Source organism: Hyla sarda, chromosome 4 (genome assembly GCF_029499605.1).
Source record: "Hyla sarda isolate aHylSar1 chromosome 4, aHylSar1.hap1, whole genome shotgun sequence".
NCBI classification, from domain to species: Eukaryota; Metazoa; Chordata; class Amphibia; order Anura; family Hylidae; genus Hyla; species Hyla sarda.
Genome location: NC_079192.1, coordinates 370,402,841 through 370,421,005, shown reverse-complemented (window position 1 = coordinate 370,421,005; position 18,165 = coordinate 370,402,841). Strand labels below are relative to the sequence as shown.

Below are 18,165 nucleotides of genomic sequence, written 5' to 3'. Positions count from 1 at the left end.
TATAAGCCATGATTTATATGAAAAGGAAATAATAAAGTATATTAGAAAGGTTAATGTTTTGCCAAGATGTACAACATATAAGAAGTTTTTGAATCTGACAGTGTCCATTTAAGGGACAAAATAGGAAAACTGGTTAGGCTATTTGTGAAAAGTGATGCCTTTCTTGAGATTATGCAGTAACAACTGTTTTTTACATGCAGGTGAATGACAGGAGAATATTGGACGGGATGTTTGCAGTGTGCGGGGTACCCGACGCTAAGTTTCGCACAATTTGCTCTTCGGTAGACAAATTAGATAAGGTAAAAATAATTATATAATTTTTTTTTATTATTCAAAGAAAATGGTGGCTGTATGGAGTTCTTTCAATAGTATTCCAGTATTTACTTTTATAAGAGCTGTTACTAACTGGCTGGATTATACATTTCACTATTTTATGTATGCTATGGCCAGATTCATACAGTGTTTGTGTACTTTGCACCTAAATACACTGCAACATCCCTTTTTAACGTTATTGAAAAATACACAGCCTTGTTTAAAGAAGATGCCCAGCACTAAGAAACTTATCCCCTATCCTGCGTATGGGAATAAGCTTCTTACCGCTGCATGGCCCCTGAAAATTCCACTATTTGAGGTCCCCATACCTTGTGGGACACAGAGTCCCCCAGCAGCCTTTGTCTAAGAGATGACTCATGGACAAGGCTGCTTGAGACTTCCCTCTCCCTCCATAAAACATCAACCCCCCCCCCCCCAATCTGCACAGCAAAGGAGGCAGGTAAGTAGACTCTAAGCCCCTCGGCCATCAAAGCTCCGCCCCTTGATTACTGAAGCCCCACCCCTTGACAGACAACGCCTCTGCCCTCAACCGCCAAAATAATGTATTGTATGGACATAGATGTGAGTGGCACTGGTGAGGAGCGGCGCGTACTGGGGGAAAACAGCTGATGACTGCAGTTGCAGAGCTCCACTCCTCACCTCTTCCATCTCCCGGCTCACATCTCTCTCCTAACATCAGCATAACTACAACTCCCAGCATGCCCTAACAGTGAGGACATTCTGGGGGTTGTAATTTTGCAAGAGCTGTAGAGTTCTAGGTTTGGGATTGCTGTATCCTAAGAAAGCAGTCTCCAACCTGCAGGTTCCTAACATCAGCAAAACTACAACCCCCAGCATGTCCTCACTGTCAGGGCATGCTGGGAGTTGTAGTTTTGCTAATGCTAGGGTAGATGTGAGCGGGCAGACGACAGAGGGAGGAGGCAGAGGCATGCACAGTGAGGCCATGTCCCCTCCCTTTGAGAGGATTTCAAGTAAGTGAGTTACACAAAACATTTATTTTTTACAAAAAATAAAGTTGTTAGAGAAATAACAATTATATGTTCAGGATTAGGTACTGAGAAAGGGCCGGTTCACACTACGTTTGTAGTGTACTGGAACCGGATACGACTGGGGGGAGCGAAAACCGGGTGGGGTCTGACAGGTATGCTTTAATGGTGCAGGAAAAAAACCTGTTAAAACCAATGGGAGCTCCAATAAATACTCCTAAACCATGTGAAATACACTTGAAATATGAATAAAAATAATCTTAAATGCTTGCAAATGAAAAAAAGCCTCCAAAATATGTGTTTTTTTCTGCTTCTGTTTTACAGTGTGAATCCGGTCTTTACATCACAATGTGACTTTTGCTCTTCCTATTTTTTTTTTCAGACTCCCTGGGAAGAGGTGAAGAATGAAATGGTTGGAGAGAAGGGACTTGCCTCTGAAGTTGCTGACCAGATTTGGGAATATGTAAAAAATAATGGTAAGTCTGGACTGATCTGAGCGAACCGATATGTAGGGCCATATCCACACACACTCAGGACCGGCCTTTGGAGTGTGCGAGCTGTGCGGCAGCACAGGGCGCCATAGTAACAGGGGTGCCGGGCGGCCGACACAGCTCGCAGGCCCCCCGCCACTACACTATATATTGCTGCCTTTATCTGCAATAATGGGTTACATAGACCCATCAATGCAGCACTACAGGCAGCTCGCAGTCTAGCTGTGAAGAGAAGAGTAGGATGGTGAGGGCAGTGCAGTCACATGGTCCGGATGCCCCTCCCACTGTCACCTCCAAGGGGAGGAATAGGAACAGCCTGCACCTCTCCTGCTGTGTGCTCCTGTCAGAGCTGCCGCTGACCACTGGTAGGAAGCTGTAAAATCTAATGTTAATGGTGCCGTAAATCTATCTACACAACAGTCTCTAGCAGCATCGGACCATGGATGCTTTCCTACAGGCATTTAAAAGCTAGTGTCCTGTACCTTGGAGACTTGAGGCACTAATTACAAAAATGCCTGCAGGAAAGATTCCTCATCCAGTGTTCCCCAACCATGGTGCCTCCAGCTGTTGCAAAACTACAATTCCCAGCATGGCTAAACAGCCAAAAGCTGTCTGGGCATGCTGGGAGTTTTAGTTTTGCAACAGCTAGAGGCACACTGGTTGGGGAAAACTGCCTTAATCTGATGCTGCTGCAGTAAAGTATATGTCCTGTATATAGGGTCCATGTGAGTCCCAATTTATGAAAGTAAATAAGGAGAAATAGGACACGGGCACTTCCACCACTAGTAATCAAGCCGCACTTCACCTGGATTGAATGCCTAACTTCAGCGCACATCCCCCCCCCTCCCTTATTACGGTTGTGCACGATGCTGTAAAATGTTCATATGTAGACTTAGAGAAGAAAAATATAGAAGCCAGCACTCACCATTCAGGGGTCACTTTTATTCATGGGATACGGTACCCTGCCCGCTGATGTACCACCGATGCACTGTATCCTATGAATAAAAGTGACTACTGAATGGTGAGTGCTGGCTTCTGTATTTTTCTTCTATAAGTCCAATTTATGAAAGTCACTAGGTGCAGCCACATTGCTTCCACTCCCTTATATTCTCCTCATCTATGGCGGGGTTCCTAATGATTACTAACAGTAAGTGTTCCAGGCGCTAAAATTGTTTTATACTTGCTGACCGCCAGTGCGCATGGGGATAGGCGCAGGTGCGTGGATGACGGGGAAAATGTAAGGGAGAAGCGAACACAGCAAGTAACATGGAGCTGGTTGAATGAACCCTGTTTGTGGGGATGAGGAAGTAGAGCACCACAAAATTAGTAGCTGCCGCTGCCGCACACAGCAGTCCTGCAGATCACCAAGCGCTCCTCACATCCCGCGCTAAACTCAGGGAGCTGTCGGCAGTGCGCATCACGGAGCCCATTCCTGCTGCAGCCACGGGTAGGGTGTTCTTCCAGACCCTGCTGAGTGCCGGAAGACTCCCTACAGGGGCTGGTGGAAAGGAGGGTGCTAAGGAAGTGATTTGTGCTAGAGGAGCTGAGCGCCCATCCATCACCCATACATGTAGGGTCCGATCATATACTGCTGATGGTGACATCACCTCATGTAACCCTAACTATATCTCCTCTTCAGTGCAGTACAGTCTATTTTTCTCTGTGATCAGCCATCACAGACTATGTAAAGGCAGAAGTGGTATTTATGTAAGTGGCTACTAATAGGAAGCCTAGAAAAATGTCTGCCCCCAAGAGCACAACTTTGTCCTTCATCTCCAGTCCTGAGAAGCTCCCCATACATTACATACATAGGGGGGGGGGGGGGGGCCACAAGGTTAGCTTGCACAGGGTGCCTGAACACCTAAGGCCGGCCCTGCACACACGAAGCACAGTTGCATTAGTCACGTGGTACTGCAGTAAAATTTTCTATAGAGACAGTCCTAGGACTACAACCCACCGGGCCTACATGTTAAGTGAGGCAGAAGTCATTGAAACCTGAATAGGCCTTTTTGTTTGGCTGTAAAGGTCAGACCTCCAACAAGGTGTATTTTAATTTCTGTCCTCCAAGTTAAGTTTTTTTTTTTTTAATCAGGTAAGTCTTTAACCCCTTCATGACCCAGCTAGTTTTGGCCTTCATGACCCAGTCCGTTTTTTCAAATCTGACGTGTCTCTTTAAGTGGTAATAACTTTGGATTGCTTTTACCTAGCAAAGTGATTCAGAGAGTTTTTTCGAGACATATTGTACTTTATATTAATGGTAAATTTTTGTTGATACAGAAAGCGATTTTTGTGAAAAACTATAAAATATTGTGAAAAATTGGAAACCTTTTCCTTTCTTTGTTTGAGACTCTCTTATATGATGAGCATTGTCTCAAATTTTCTACAGAAGTGCAAAATCATTTTTTTTTTATTTTTATTTTTATTTTTTATAATTTTATTTTTTTTTGGGGGGGGGGGAAATACAATTTTGAAGGTGTATGTGTGTGTGTGTATATATATATATATATATATATATATATATATATATATATATATATATATATATATATATATTTATGTTACTTCTGTACAACAGCTCCCCCTTGTGTCTAGTGCACAAAAGATGCAGTAACAGGTTTAGGACACTGTTGTACAACTAAACAGCTCCTTTACAAAAAAAAGTGAAGCCTGCCGGTGGGCACAGCGTCTGCAGCTTGGTACGGGACACTGGAGACTGCTAGCAGAGCATCGTGTGTGTCCCGATTTCCGCTGCTCCAGGATTTTTATGTGCGAAACGCTGCCATCAGCTAGTCAGATTTGACTAGCTGATAGGAGCGATCGCTGTGGGGGGGGAGGAAATCCCCCTTAGGTCCCGAGGCAAGATGGCTGGCTATTAGTGATAGCCACCATCTTACTGGGCATGGCGGGATGCCGCGAATAGCAGCCAGTATCTGCATGACTTACATGTACGTCATAGGTCTGGAAAACCTTCCCGGTCATGATGTACATGTATGTCATGGGTTGGGGAGGGGTTAACATTTAATTTTATGTATTTTGTGTACATGCATACATATGTTGCGCTGTATATGGCATGAAATAAAAATTACTTATATTTTATGGCACGGTCTCTTTTTGGTGTGTTTTTTTTTATTCCATATATATCAGCAAGTAAATACCAGCCGCAAGTAGCACCCTTTGAGAAACATAACAGACATGTTACCTTATTCAAGTTACAGCATTAAAGTGCAGCGCACAAATGAACAAAGTATCCAAAACCGGCTAATCCAAGACCTTGCAAAACCAGCATTGACCCCCTCCCCCCCCAACAAATGATCCCAGACTAAGACTGGCACTCACTCTAGTCTTAAATTCCAACAGATGGCGGCATAGTGTCCTTCTAGTGTAAGGCTGGTAAAGTAATCGAATGATAGCGAGCTGGTGGCTTTCCGTTACAGACAGATGGAAAGTGTAGACTAGTGTATACAGGTGAAACTCCAAAAATTTGAATATCGTTCAAAAGTCCGTTGTATTTCATTAATGCAACTTAAAAGGAAAGGAAGCATGAAATGCTCCAAAATCTCCTGGTAGACGGATGCGTTGACCCTGGACTTAATGAAGCACAGTGGACCAACACCAGCAGATGACATGGCTCTCCAAATCATAGTAATTGGGGGGCGGATTTGGGGTTTTCATGAACTGTAACCATAATCATCACAATTACGACAAATCATGGCTTGAACTATCTCACTTTGCATGTAATGAGTCTCACATATTAGTTTCACCTTTTCAAGTTGAATTACTGAAATAAATAAACTTTGCACGATATTAAAATTTTTCAGGTTTCACCTGTATGTTTAATGGGTTCAGCATCAACCCACTGCGATACACAGAACTGATGAAGGCTACCTCCCCATTACAGTACATCTACAAATAAACCTTTCTCCTATAACGTTAACAAAACCAAAGTGTGATTTCATTTTAGGTGCAGTCAGCAACATAACAATTTTAGACATTTTGGAGTTATTAAAAAAAAATTGGCTGTGAATATGTACAAAGCCTTTAAACCAACCAAAGTTTTGTAACCTATTTTAGGTGGATTGGATCTTATCGAGAGGCTTTTAAATGATCCTAAGCTTTCGAAGAACAAGCAGGCGCTAGAAGGACTCAACGACATGAAAACCCTCTTTCAGTACTTGGAGCTGTTTGGAGTTACGGATAAGGTGAGTACAGACAGCAAGGTAAATGATGTATGGTACAGCAGAAGACCAGATGAAATACTACTTCCCAGTTAACAATCAGAATAAAGTACCCAGGAAGTGCTATTAAAACTTATCCATTAACGTTTTTACTAAAATCCACCATTCCGTAATACCCAATAGTTGATGATATGCAAAATATTTTCACACTAAATAGTTTACCATTTTGGCTAGAAGTTACATCAGAACCTCATATAATGGGGTGCTCTGGTGCCAAAAGAAAGATTCCTAGGCAAACGGTTGCACCCCTAGCGCTCATCCGTGTTCCTGCTTAAACTGCAGGGGCTTGGCGTGTCACTGTACAGTGCGATATGTAGGGAGCTATTCTTCTCTATGAAGGAGAATTATTAAAACCTGTGTAGAGAAGAGTGGTGCAGTTACTCATACCAACCAATCAGATGTTTCTTTTATTTATAAAAAGGACTTCTGAAAAATGAATCTGGTTTACTATGGGCAACTGCACAACTCTTCTCTACACAGGTTTTCATAAATCTTACCCTAGATGTTCTGTATCATACCATGAATGTAATCGAAGGCTCGTTTAGGTACAGGAAGCTATAAAGAAAGGCTGTAATATAGTCCTCTGCATGCGGCCTTATACTGCTCCCTGAAACTCCTATTGAAAATCCTGGCTGTATGCAGAAATATATAGGCATGAGTGGTATTGGTCTTACATATGCAGACTTCCCATTTAGAACATCTTAGGTGTATTTTCTGATTCTCAAAAATGCCTTTAACTGGAAACACTATAAGTAATTGCTCATTTTAAACCATCTTGCAGATATCTTTTGACCTCAGCTTGGCCCGTGGTTTGGATTATTATACAGGAGTCATTTATGAAGCAGTTCTTATTCAGAATCAAGGAGAACCACAACAACAGAATGACCACACAGAGGAAGCGGTCAGTGTTGGCAGTGTAGCTGGAGGAGGACGTTATGATGGTTTGGTGGGGATGTTCGATCCAAAGGGCAGGAAAGTTCCATGCGTGGGTGTCAGTATTGGCATTGAGAGGATATTTTCTATCATGGAGCAAAAGGCAGAGGTGAGTAACATTTTTGTACTATTGACTGCTGTTTGATGTTGCCGCTAACACCTACTTGCACCACAATATGTTTACTTTTTGGTGTAGACTTAACCTTCCGCACCATGACATTCATATGGAACTGCTAAAACTGTTTGTGTGAAGCCCTATTGAGCAACATAATACAATCTGACATTCTACTCATCACAGGATCCCACTAGGGCACCGTGGAGGGTATTTGCTGCATTACTATAGTCCATGCCCAGCAATCCGTGAGCATAAAGTAACTGAAGCTACAAAGTAGTTGTTCTGTCTGGGGCCGCAAAGCCACCATATTCTCTAGGGGCCAGATTGCCCTTCCACTACCATGCTCTACCATGCTTGCTTAATAACGGTGCAATTAATTTTTCAGCCAGTATAGTTCCAACAGTACATACTTCCCAACTCAGTGTCCTTCATGTTCAGGGGGATGGGACTTGGATCACACCAGTTCTCTGTTGGAGTGAACATTCTCAGGGACTGCCATGTAACATCCCTAAATGAAAAGATCTTTTTGATACTCAACGTAGACTCCTTGAAACTTTTGCATGCTTGGCTGAGGTTGCATGTGTTCTCAATGGGGAGAGGGGAGTAAGTTGCTGTGAGACATGTTAAAACTCAACTACCCGATTATTCTCTTCCCTGACATTTGATATCAGGATTCCACCATACACATTAGATGGTCCTGACAAAATTATAGTGTTTGGTCAGCATTAATCTGCTGTATATAGCCAACCTTAGTACAGATTAGCTCCTGCAGGTGGGTATAGGCCAAAAAGGAGGAGCCAACATCACCATGTCAATTTTTTAACAGCAAGAAGCAGTACCAATGCTTATCCTAATAAATATATATATATAATTACTTAACAGTGAGTAATAAAAATACATTTATAATATATATCTATAATATATACCGTGCTGATCGGGCTGATGTCCGGTATTAACCCTTTATACGCTGCAAGCAAAGTTGATTGCGGCATCTAAAATGGGAGAATACACTGCCGGTTAGCTCATCGGAGCTGTTCGGGACCGCCGCAGTGAAATCGCGCCATCCCGCACAGCTGAGAGGACAGCGGGAGGTGTTTTACCTTCTTCCCAACTGTCCGATCGCGTGCGGAAATGTCTGAACCATAAAAATGTATAATTTAATTAAACCGCACGGTCAATGGCGTACGTGAAAACAAATTCCAAAATAGCTTATTTTTGGTCACTTTTTATACCATAAAATTTTTTATAAAAAGCGATCAAAAAGTCAGATCAAAACAAAAAATGGTACCGTTAAATTCCGATCATGGCGCAAAAAAATGAGCCCTCATGCCACCCCGTTCGTGGAAAAATAAAAAAGATGACAATTTTAAACGTATTAATTTCCGTGCATGTAGTTATGATTTTTTCCAGAAGTACGACAAAATCAAACCTATATAAGTAGGGTATCATTCTAATCGTATGGACCTACAGAATAAAGATAAGGTGTCATTTTTATCAAAAAATGTACTGTGTAGAAATGGCGTTTTTCTCTTCAATTTTGTCGCACAATGAAAATTTTTTCCGGTTTTGCCGTAGATTTTTGGGTAAAATGACTGATGTCATTACAAAGTAGAATTGGTGGCACAAAAAATAAGCCATCATATGGATTTTTAGCTGCAAAATTGAAAGGGTTAAGATTTGTAAAATGTAAGGAGGAAAAAACGAAAGTGCAAAAAACTGAAAAACTCTTGGTCCTTAAGGGGTTAATGTAATTTTTTATTTAGGCTTCTGAAGAGAAGATTCGGACCACAGAAACTCAGGTTCTAGTTGCAGCTGCTCAGAAGAAGCTTTTAGAAGAAAGAATGAAACTTATTGCTGAACTCTGGAATGCCGGAATCAAGGTACATAATCATGTGGTCCGTATATTGTGTAACCTACCTTAGGATTACAGATGCTACTTATATTTCAGCAAAGGGATAGGATAGGATTTCTATGAATGATCCATAAAATACAATCTGGATCTGTTATTGACTGAAGAAAATGTGATATTTCCAGAGTTTTAGTGGGAATTATCCTAAGGGATTACATTATCACTAGCTTGAGGACAGCTGTGATAAACCACTAGGATCAGAAAGAAAGGAAACCTACCAAATGTCTTTGTCTCCCTTCTGTAATTTGAGGACCCAGTGCTTCACAAAAGACAATTACAGTGCCTGAAGTATGCCCCAACCTGCACTACTACAGTAATATGTCTGTACAGTATATCATAGCAATTAATAAAGGTGAAAAGGGAACAATTAAGTTTTAAGGGTATGTTCACACATACAGGATCTGCAGATTTGATGCGGTGTTCAATCATTTAGTTTACATTAAAATCTGCAGCTTCAAATATGTAGAAGATCCGTACATGTGAACATACCCTAAAGGGGTAGTTTTATTTTGGACACTTATGGATATGCCATAAAAAAGTGTCTGATAAAAGGAGGTTCTATTTCTGGGACCCTTACCTTTCTCAAGCTCAAGGACCCCCTGCTTGCCGCTTGTTTTTCACAGAAGGTTTTAGTGATACTATTATAAGGTACATATGACTTATTTTTTGCTAGACAATCTACACTTTTTATTGGTAAAATGTATGTGATGCATGCTACCTTTTGATCAGACATTTCATTTAATTCTATATTTTTTTTAACTCCTTTTCTTCTGTTGCCTGCAATCTTTTGATCACTGTTATACTAGTATATACAGTATAAAGTTTAAAAGTAAAAGCATAGCAAAAACGGTCTACGTCAAGCTGACATTCTTTCATTCATTTAGCCTGTGAGGCAGTGCCTTACAAGCCGCCATTCCTGGATCACATTGGAGGGTATCTGATGGGTGACGGGTGCCCCCTCCCCTTGTCAGACCTGTAGATGCAGCAGTCTTATTAACCTCACTCCGCTCCTGACTGTTGTGGCAGAAATTGGCTGTGTATGATAGTCAGCTCCACAACATGTTAACGCATTGTATACCCGTCACAGAGCTTTGACTACCTTCCCGTATTAGGGATGTCCCGATACTGGTATCGGTATCTGGACCGATACTGAACATTTGCCCGAGTACTTTTACTTGTGCAAATGTCCCCGATATGTGATCCCATACCTGCCGGCAAGAGTCCTGCTGGCAGGTATCACGGAGGTGCGGTAAGCCACCTGCACTCTCTGCTCCCGAGTTTTGCAATGCGCTCAGCAGCTGAGCGCACATCATAGCCGAGACCCGCATTAACCCTTTAGACACCACGATCAAAGTTGATCGCGGCAATCCAAGTCCTGAGATTTACTGCCGGTGGCTCAGGGATGCTGATCGGGATCACTGCGGTGAAATCGTGGTGTCCTGATCAGGTGAGAGGATGGTCGCAGGTCCCTCCATGCGTCCGATCGTCGCTCCTTTACTGCTGCCAGGCATTGGTTAAGGAGCGCCATTAACACTGATCAGTGCTATGCTATGTTTGTTGTTTGTTGTCTGGGCATGCTGGGAGTTGTAGTTTTGCAACATCTGGAGGTCCACAGTTTGGAGATCACTGTGCAGTGGTCTAAAAACTGTAGCTCTCCAGATGTTGCAAAACTGCAATTCCCAGCATGCCCAGAAAGCAAACAGCTGTCTCGGCATGCTGGGAGTTGTAGTTGGGTACCTCCAGCTGTTGCATAACTACATCTCCCAGCATGCCCTTCGGTGATTAGTACATGCTGGGAGTTGGAGTTTTGCAACAGCTGGAGGCACACTGGTTGGAAAATATTGAGTTAGGTAACAGAACCTAACTGAAGGTTTTCCAACCAGTGTGCCTCCAGCTGTTGCAAAACTACAACTCCCAGCATGCACGGTCTGTCAGTACATGCTGGGAGTTGTAGTTTTGAAACAGCAGGAGGTTTGCCCCCCCATGTGAACGTACAGGGTACATTCACATAGGTGTGTTTACAGTAAATTTCCTGCTGCAAATTTTTCGCCGCAGCGCAAACTCCTAGCGGGAGATTCACCGTAACCCGCCAGTGTGAATGTACCCTAAAAACACTACACAATCACCTAATAAAGGGTAAAACACTACATATACACACCCTTACACTGTTCCCCCCCCCCCCCCCCCCAATAAACAATTTAAAATGTCTTGTACGGCAGGGTTTCCAAAACGGAGCCTCCAGCTGTTGCAAAACAACAACTCCCAGCATTTCTGGACAGCCACTGACTGTCCAAGCATGCTGGGAGTTTAGCAACAGCTGGAGGCGCCCTGTTAGGGGTATTCTACGCCAGTGATTCCCAATGTCCACCCCTACCCAATCCCTAATTTAGTCCTCAAATGCGCATGGTGCTCTCTTACTTCGGAGCCCTGTCGTATTTCAAGGAAACAGTTTAGGGCCATGTAGGGGGTATCGCCGTACTCGGGAGAAATTGCACTACAAATTTAGGGGGTCTTTTTTTCCTTTTACCGCTTGTAAAAAGGAAAAGTTGGGGGCTACACCAGCCTGTTAGTGTAAAAAAAGGAAAAAATTTTACACTAACATGCTGGTGTTGCCCCATACTTTTTATTTCCACAAGCGGTAAAAGGAAAAAAAGACCCCCAAAATTTGTAACGCAAATACCCCAGATGTGGGCGTAAAATGCTCTGCGGGCGCACAACAAGGCTCAGGAGTAAGAGCGCACCATGTACATTTGAGGCCTGAATTGGTGATTTACGCCCCACAGGTGTCTGACAGATTTTTGGAACAGTGGTCCGTAAAAATGAAAAATTTAATTTTTCATTTGCACAGCCCACTGTTCCAAAGATCTGTGGGGTGTAAATACTCACTGCACCCCTTATTAAATTCTGTGAGGGGTGTAGTTTCCAAAATGGGGTCACGTGGGGGGGGGTCCACTGTTCTGGCACCACGGGGGGCTTTGTAAACGCACATGGCCCCTGACTACCATTCCAAACTAATTCTCTTTCCAAAAGCTCAATGGCGCTCCTCCTCTTCTGAGCATTGTAGTTCGCCAGCAGAGCATTTTACGTCCTAACATGGGGTATTTCCATACTCAGAAGAAATGGGGTTACAAATTTTGGGGGTCATTTTCTCCTATTACCCCTTGTAAAAATGTAAAATTTAGGGGGAAAACTGCATTTTAGTAAAAAAAAAAGTTTTTTCATTTACACATCCAACTTTAACGAAAAGTCGTCAAACACCTGTGGGGTGTTAAGGCTCAGCGGACCCCTTGTTACGTTCCTTGAGGGGTGTAGTTTCCAAAATAGTATGCCATGTGTGTATTTTTTGCTGTAATGGCACCACAGGGGCTTTCTAAATGCGACATGCCCCCAAAAAACCATTTCAGCAAAAGTTGCTTTCAAAAAAACCAAATGTGACTCCTTCTCTTCTGAGCATTGTAGTTCGCCCGCAAAGCATTTTACGTCCTAACATGGGGTATTTCCATACTCAGAAGAGATGGGGTTACAAATTTGGGGGGGCATTTTCTCTCATTACCCTTTGTAAAAATGGTAAATTTGGAGGAAAAACTGCACTTTAGTGAAAAAAATTTTTTTCATTTACACATCCGACTTTAATGAAAAGTCGTCAAACACCTGTGGGGTGTTAAGGCTCACTGGACCCCTTGTTACATGCCTTGAGGGGTCTAGTTTCCAAAATGGTATGCCATGTTGGGGTTTTCTGCTGTTCTGGCACCATAGGGGCTTCCTAAATGTGATATGCCCCCCAAAAACCATTTCAGCAAAATTCCCTCTCCAAAATCCCATTGTCGCTCCTTCCCTTCTGAGCCCTCTAGTGTACCCGCCGAACACTTGACATACACATATGAGGTATTTCCTTACTCGAGAGAAATTGGGTTACAAATTTTGGGGGGATTTTTCATCTATTACCCCTTGTAAAAATTCAAAAACTGGGTCTACAAGAACATGTGAGTTTAAAAATGAAGATTTAGAATTTTCTCCTTCACTTTGCTGCTATTCCTGTGAAACACCTAAAGGGTTAACACACTTACTGAATGTCATTTTGTATACTTTGAGGGGTGCAGTTTTTATAATTGGGTCATTTGTGGGGTATTTCTAATATGAAGACCCTTCAAATCCACTTCAAAACTGAACTGGTCCCTGAAAAATTCCGATTTTGAAAATTTTGTGAAAAATTGGAAAATTGCTGCTGAACTTTGAAGCCCTTTGATGTCTTCCAAAAGTAAAAACATGTCAATTTTATGATGGAAACATAAAGTAGACATATTGTATATGTGAATCAATGTATAATTTATTTGGAATATCCATTTTCCTTACAAGCAGTGAGCTTCAAAGTTAAAAAAAAATGCAAAATTTTCAATTTTTTCATCAAATTTTGGAATTTTTCACCAAGAAATTATGCAAGTATCGACAAAATTTTACCACTAACATAAAGAAGAATATGTCACGAAAAAACAATCTCGGAATCAGAATAAAAGGTAAAAGCATCCCAGAGTTATCAATGCTTAAAATGACAGTGGTCAGATGTTCAAAAAATGGCCGGGTCCTTAAGGTATATTTGGGCTGGGTCCTTTAGGGGTTAAAGAAAAAAACCTTGTCATATGACATTGAAAAAAGTATCAGTAGTTATCGGTGAGTACCAAAAAAAAATCTGTACTCTTAAAAAAAAAATGATAGTCATCCCTAACAGACTTGTAGTAGAGGCAAAAACTTGAAAGAGAAAAAAAAAACTCTAGGAAAAGTGAATAAGTGTTGCAGCTGTTCAGACTTGTAGGATTCTTCTGGATGAATCTAAATTCGACAGCCACCTTTCTATGAAAACCTGTAGATGTGACCAGCTTGTGATTGGGATTGAATGCGATCAATCTGCCTTTACAACATGTCCCTATTTCTGGGACAATTAATTTCTGTTTTTATCTCCACAGGCAGAAATGTTGTACAAGAAGAACCCAAAGTTACTTAATCAGTTGCAGTACTGTGAAGAGACTGGTATTCCATTAGTGGCTATTATTGGAGAGCAGGAACTGAAAGATGGAGTTGTGAAGCTCAGAGATGTATCAACAAGGGAAGAGGTATGTAAGGCCAGGAATACGTTAAGCTGTTTTGTGCAGTTTCTGGTGTATTTGTATCTTGTAGTAAAGAGTAGCTTCTAGTAAGTGGAATACTATAAATGGAAGGAAAAATTTGGTGCACAATAGGTATTGCAGTGTACTGTTACTTCAGTGATCTACCATTACTGCCTGCCGATGGCAGTAGATCTGACATGGCAGCCAAACAGGCCATGAAAAGGTGTTAAGATTTGGCACCCTATGATTGCAAGTGGAACAGTGTGAGGACCAGCACCCTGTCAAATAAGTGTCTATAAAACAAAGAAAAACAGGCGCTCCCTTGTGGAGAATCAACGGAATCACAGGTGTGTGGGAGGGGAGGGTAAAAGTAAAGGCTCACCCTGCCAGGTTGTGTACATTCCCACACAACCAGGATATGCGTTTGATAAGATGATCCTGGTCTGCAGCCTTCCTATAAACAGTAAGAAAATGTATGGCAAACTTCAAGGAGGATAGGAATTCCGGCGCTGACCAAGGAGGAGACAATGGAGCCAGGTGTGTAATGAACAGATTTAATCCAATGCGACGCGTTTCACCGCGCTTGCGCGGTTTCATCAGGCATCAAATCAAATAAGTGCCTAGATAGCTTGGTCACTATTGACCTTGGCATCTACAGAATTAAATGACAGGCATTGGAGTTACCTCCGATTTCTTGTCAGTGATATCATATGTGATGATGGCGGGGGGGGGGGGGGGGGGGGGTTTAAAGTTTTTTTTTTGTTTTTTTTTTAATCAACTGGTACCAAAAAGTTGAACAGATTTGTAAATTACTTGTATTAAAAAATCTTAATCCTTCCTTTACTTTGCAGCTGTATGCTCCAGAGGAAGTTGAGTAGTTATTTTCTGTCTGCCCGCAGTGCTCTCTGCTGACACCTCTGTCTGTGTTGGGAACTGTCCAGAGTAGCAGCAAATCCCCATAGCAAACACTTTCCTGCTTTGGACAGTGCCTGACATGGACAAAGGAGTCAGCAGAGAGCAATGTGGTCAGACTGAGACTGAAAAGAAGAACTATACAACTTCCTGTGGAGCATGCAGTAGCTCATATGTACTGGAAGGATTAAGATTTTTTTTTTTATAGAAGTAATTTACAAATCTGTTTAACTTTCTGGCACCAGTTGATTTGAAATTTTTTTTCCAACTGAGTACCCCTTTTAAGGATTGTTTCTATGTTCTAAAGTGATGACCTATTGCAAAGATGTGGCACTACTTTATGAATGGTCAGACAAGACTTCTGGAACCCCCATAATTTCAACCCCTTAACGGCCATGGACGTATATTTACGTCCACGGCAGGCTCCCGTAATGTGGAGCGCACTCAGAAGCTAAGCATGCTTCATATCTGCTGGGACCAGCGGCTAATACCGACATCACAAGTCGGGCTGATGTCCGGTATTAACCCTTTAGACGTCGCAATTAAAGCTGATCGCAGCATCTAAACCGGGAGAAATTACTGCCGGTTAGCTCAGCGGAGCTGTTAGGGACCCCCGCGGTGATATCGTGGCATCCCAAACAGCTGAGAGGACAGCGGGAGGTGCCTTACCGTGCTCTACGCTGTCCAATCGATGTTTGATTGCTCCAAGCCTGAGATCCAGGCTTGAGCAATCAAGCGCAGATTACACTGATCTATGCTATGGCTTAGCATTGTTCAGTGTATGCAATGAAAGAATTGCAAGTAATAGTCCCCTATGGGGGCTAAAAAAAAGTGTAAAAAGAAAAGTGAATAAATGGGTTTTAACCCCTTCCTAAATAAACTTTTGAATCACCCCCTGTCGTGCGGTAATAACTCAATTATGAATTATGGTCATAAAAATTATTAATTATGAAAAATGTAAAATTATGAAAATGATTAAAAATCTCAGAATTATGACCTGGTGAATTGTAGACAAAGCTAATCAATACAATTCACATCTGAGTCCGACTACTTCCTCAGATATTAACAAGTTATTTTTATGACGGGATGACATTAACGCTTAAGGATGTAGTTTTGCAATATACAATAATACACAGGTATTATAAAGTATGCAGATTTATTGGTTATAAGATTATAAACATAAATGAGTAATAAACACAATGATATATGCAAATGAATATCAATGAGATATTAGTAAACAGTACAAGATTGTTAATTGACTACATTTAGTAGAATAATACATGTGGGTAGTAAGTAACTTGTTAAAATAAACAAAAGCTACCAGGTTAGACTATCATATAATAAAAAGATTACATATCACTCTGAACCTCATGATATTAAGATGGGCAATATCTAATCAATAGACATCAATATGGAATGCTAAATTCATTCCCCGCCCCTTCTAACCACTACAAATCACATGACTCCGTGAATGGGGAAATCAATCTAAGATATAAATATGGAAGAACTATGATATACACCCCCCCCCCCCCCCCCCCATTCTGGACTATTTTCTATACATGACTTTGGTAGGACAATTAGCAGAGATATATGATCTTGCTCTATATTTTAGGAGGAAAACCTTGAAACAAGTTTCCTGTGTGGGAAATATAATGATAACACTTAAATTGGCGAGTAGGAATTCTATCAATATCTAAGCAATTATTTAATGCTTTGATAGATTATGAATGAGTCTTGATTCTTCTGCAGATAGAATAAAGTCTCACAATATCCTAAAACTATCATTTAAATATTGAGATAATTATTTTATTTTATTTAGTCGCCAATCTAAATGGTATACCATCCACATTATCCCAATTAGTCTTAATTAAATGGAATACCATTTTTGTGTCTCTTACCAAAACTTTGTAAGAATCTTACTTCTGCTCTGAGGAACACTGAACTCATCGTCAGGGACAGCCATTGGGTCGGTACCGTTTGATCAGTCCGGCTTGCAGGGATCTACATTGCTTCCATCTTGTGGACCTCTTTCCTTGGAAGACCTCTTTGTCTCTGTCTCAAGTCCCCAGTTAGAGCAGTTCAGACCTTCAGTTCAGCTTAGTTCCCAGCTCTCAGTATACAGTATACCCCCTAACATCTGGTTTACCAGACTTTTTAATTAGTTAGCACCCTCCTAAATTGGACTTCCCCAATGAATGTAGGTTGGGCGTGTACATATGGTAATGATTATGACATCACTATACTACCCAGAATGCATTGAGCATATCACCCATAATGCCTTTCCTGTGGTGTAATGTCACCTACCCATCCACTAGGGGTTGCTATTGCATAAGCAATTAGCATCATTACCATTAAGGGTTAAAGGAGAACTACAGGATTGAAAAATGTATCCCCTATCCTAAGGATATGGGATAAGTTTCAGATCGCGGAGGGGTCCGACCGCTGGGGCCCCCCACGATCTCCCGTATGGGGCCACGGCTCTCTGCATAGAGAGCGCGTGTCGACCACCGCACAAGGCGGCAGCTGACACGCGCCCTCCATTTACTGCTATGGGAGAGCCGAAGCTCTGCCTTCGGCAATTTCTGGCTCTCCCATAGCAGTGTATGGAGGGGGCGTGTCTGGAGCTGCTTCGTGCGGTGGTCAACACGCCCTCTCTAACCAGAGAGCCGGGGCCCCGTACGGGAGATCGTGGGGGCCCCAGCGGTCGGACCCACCGCGATCTGAAACTTTGTTTCTGAAACTTCGTTTTTCAATCCCGTAGTTCTCCTTTAACTGTCAATAATTGGTCTTAAAGCAACATTCCATACTTTGATGAATGGAGCAATAATTAACAAACACCTTTTAAGTAATCATACCCTGGATTCTCACAGACATAGAGTCTCCAATTTGACATTTACATTTTATTGGACAGATAAGAGTTTGATGTAGGTCTCTTTCACAGATGTGTGAATGTTTTAGAGAATGTAACCAGACTCCTTATCAGTCTCTTGTCTAAACACCATAAATAAGCTGAATATACAAGAACCATTGTATTCCCAGACTGGCATTTATACAGAGAAGGATTTTTGATGAAACTCAGAAATTGGCCTACTGATGTTATACGCAAAATGGCCAACATCATGCAATTATGCTATGAAACATACTAAACA

At 41.8% G+C, this 18,165-nt stretch overlaps 1 protein-coding gene across 1 annotated transcript in view; it reads left to right on the top strand.

Moving 5' to 3' along the window:
- The window catches only part of HARS1 (histidyl-tRNA synthetase 1), a 44,656-nt gene that overhangs the window by 22,451 nt on the left and 4,040 nt on the right, over window positions 1-18,165 (top strand). The window contains exons 7-12 of the mRNA XM_056516736.1: window positions 201-299; window positions 1,702-1,795; window positions 5,882-6,009; window positions 6,827-7,087; window positions 8,857-8,973; window positions 13,964-14,110. Of these exons, the coding sequence (XP_056372711.1) occupies window positions 201-299; window positions 1,702-1,795; window positions 5,882-6,009; window positions 6,827-7,087; window positions 8,857-8,973; window positions 13,964-14,110 (846 nt within the window). The remainder of the gene's footprint in view (window positions 1-200; window positions 300-1,701; window positions 1,796-5,881; window positions 6,010-6,826; window positions 7,088-8,856; window positions 8,974-13,963; window positions 14,111-18,165) is intronic.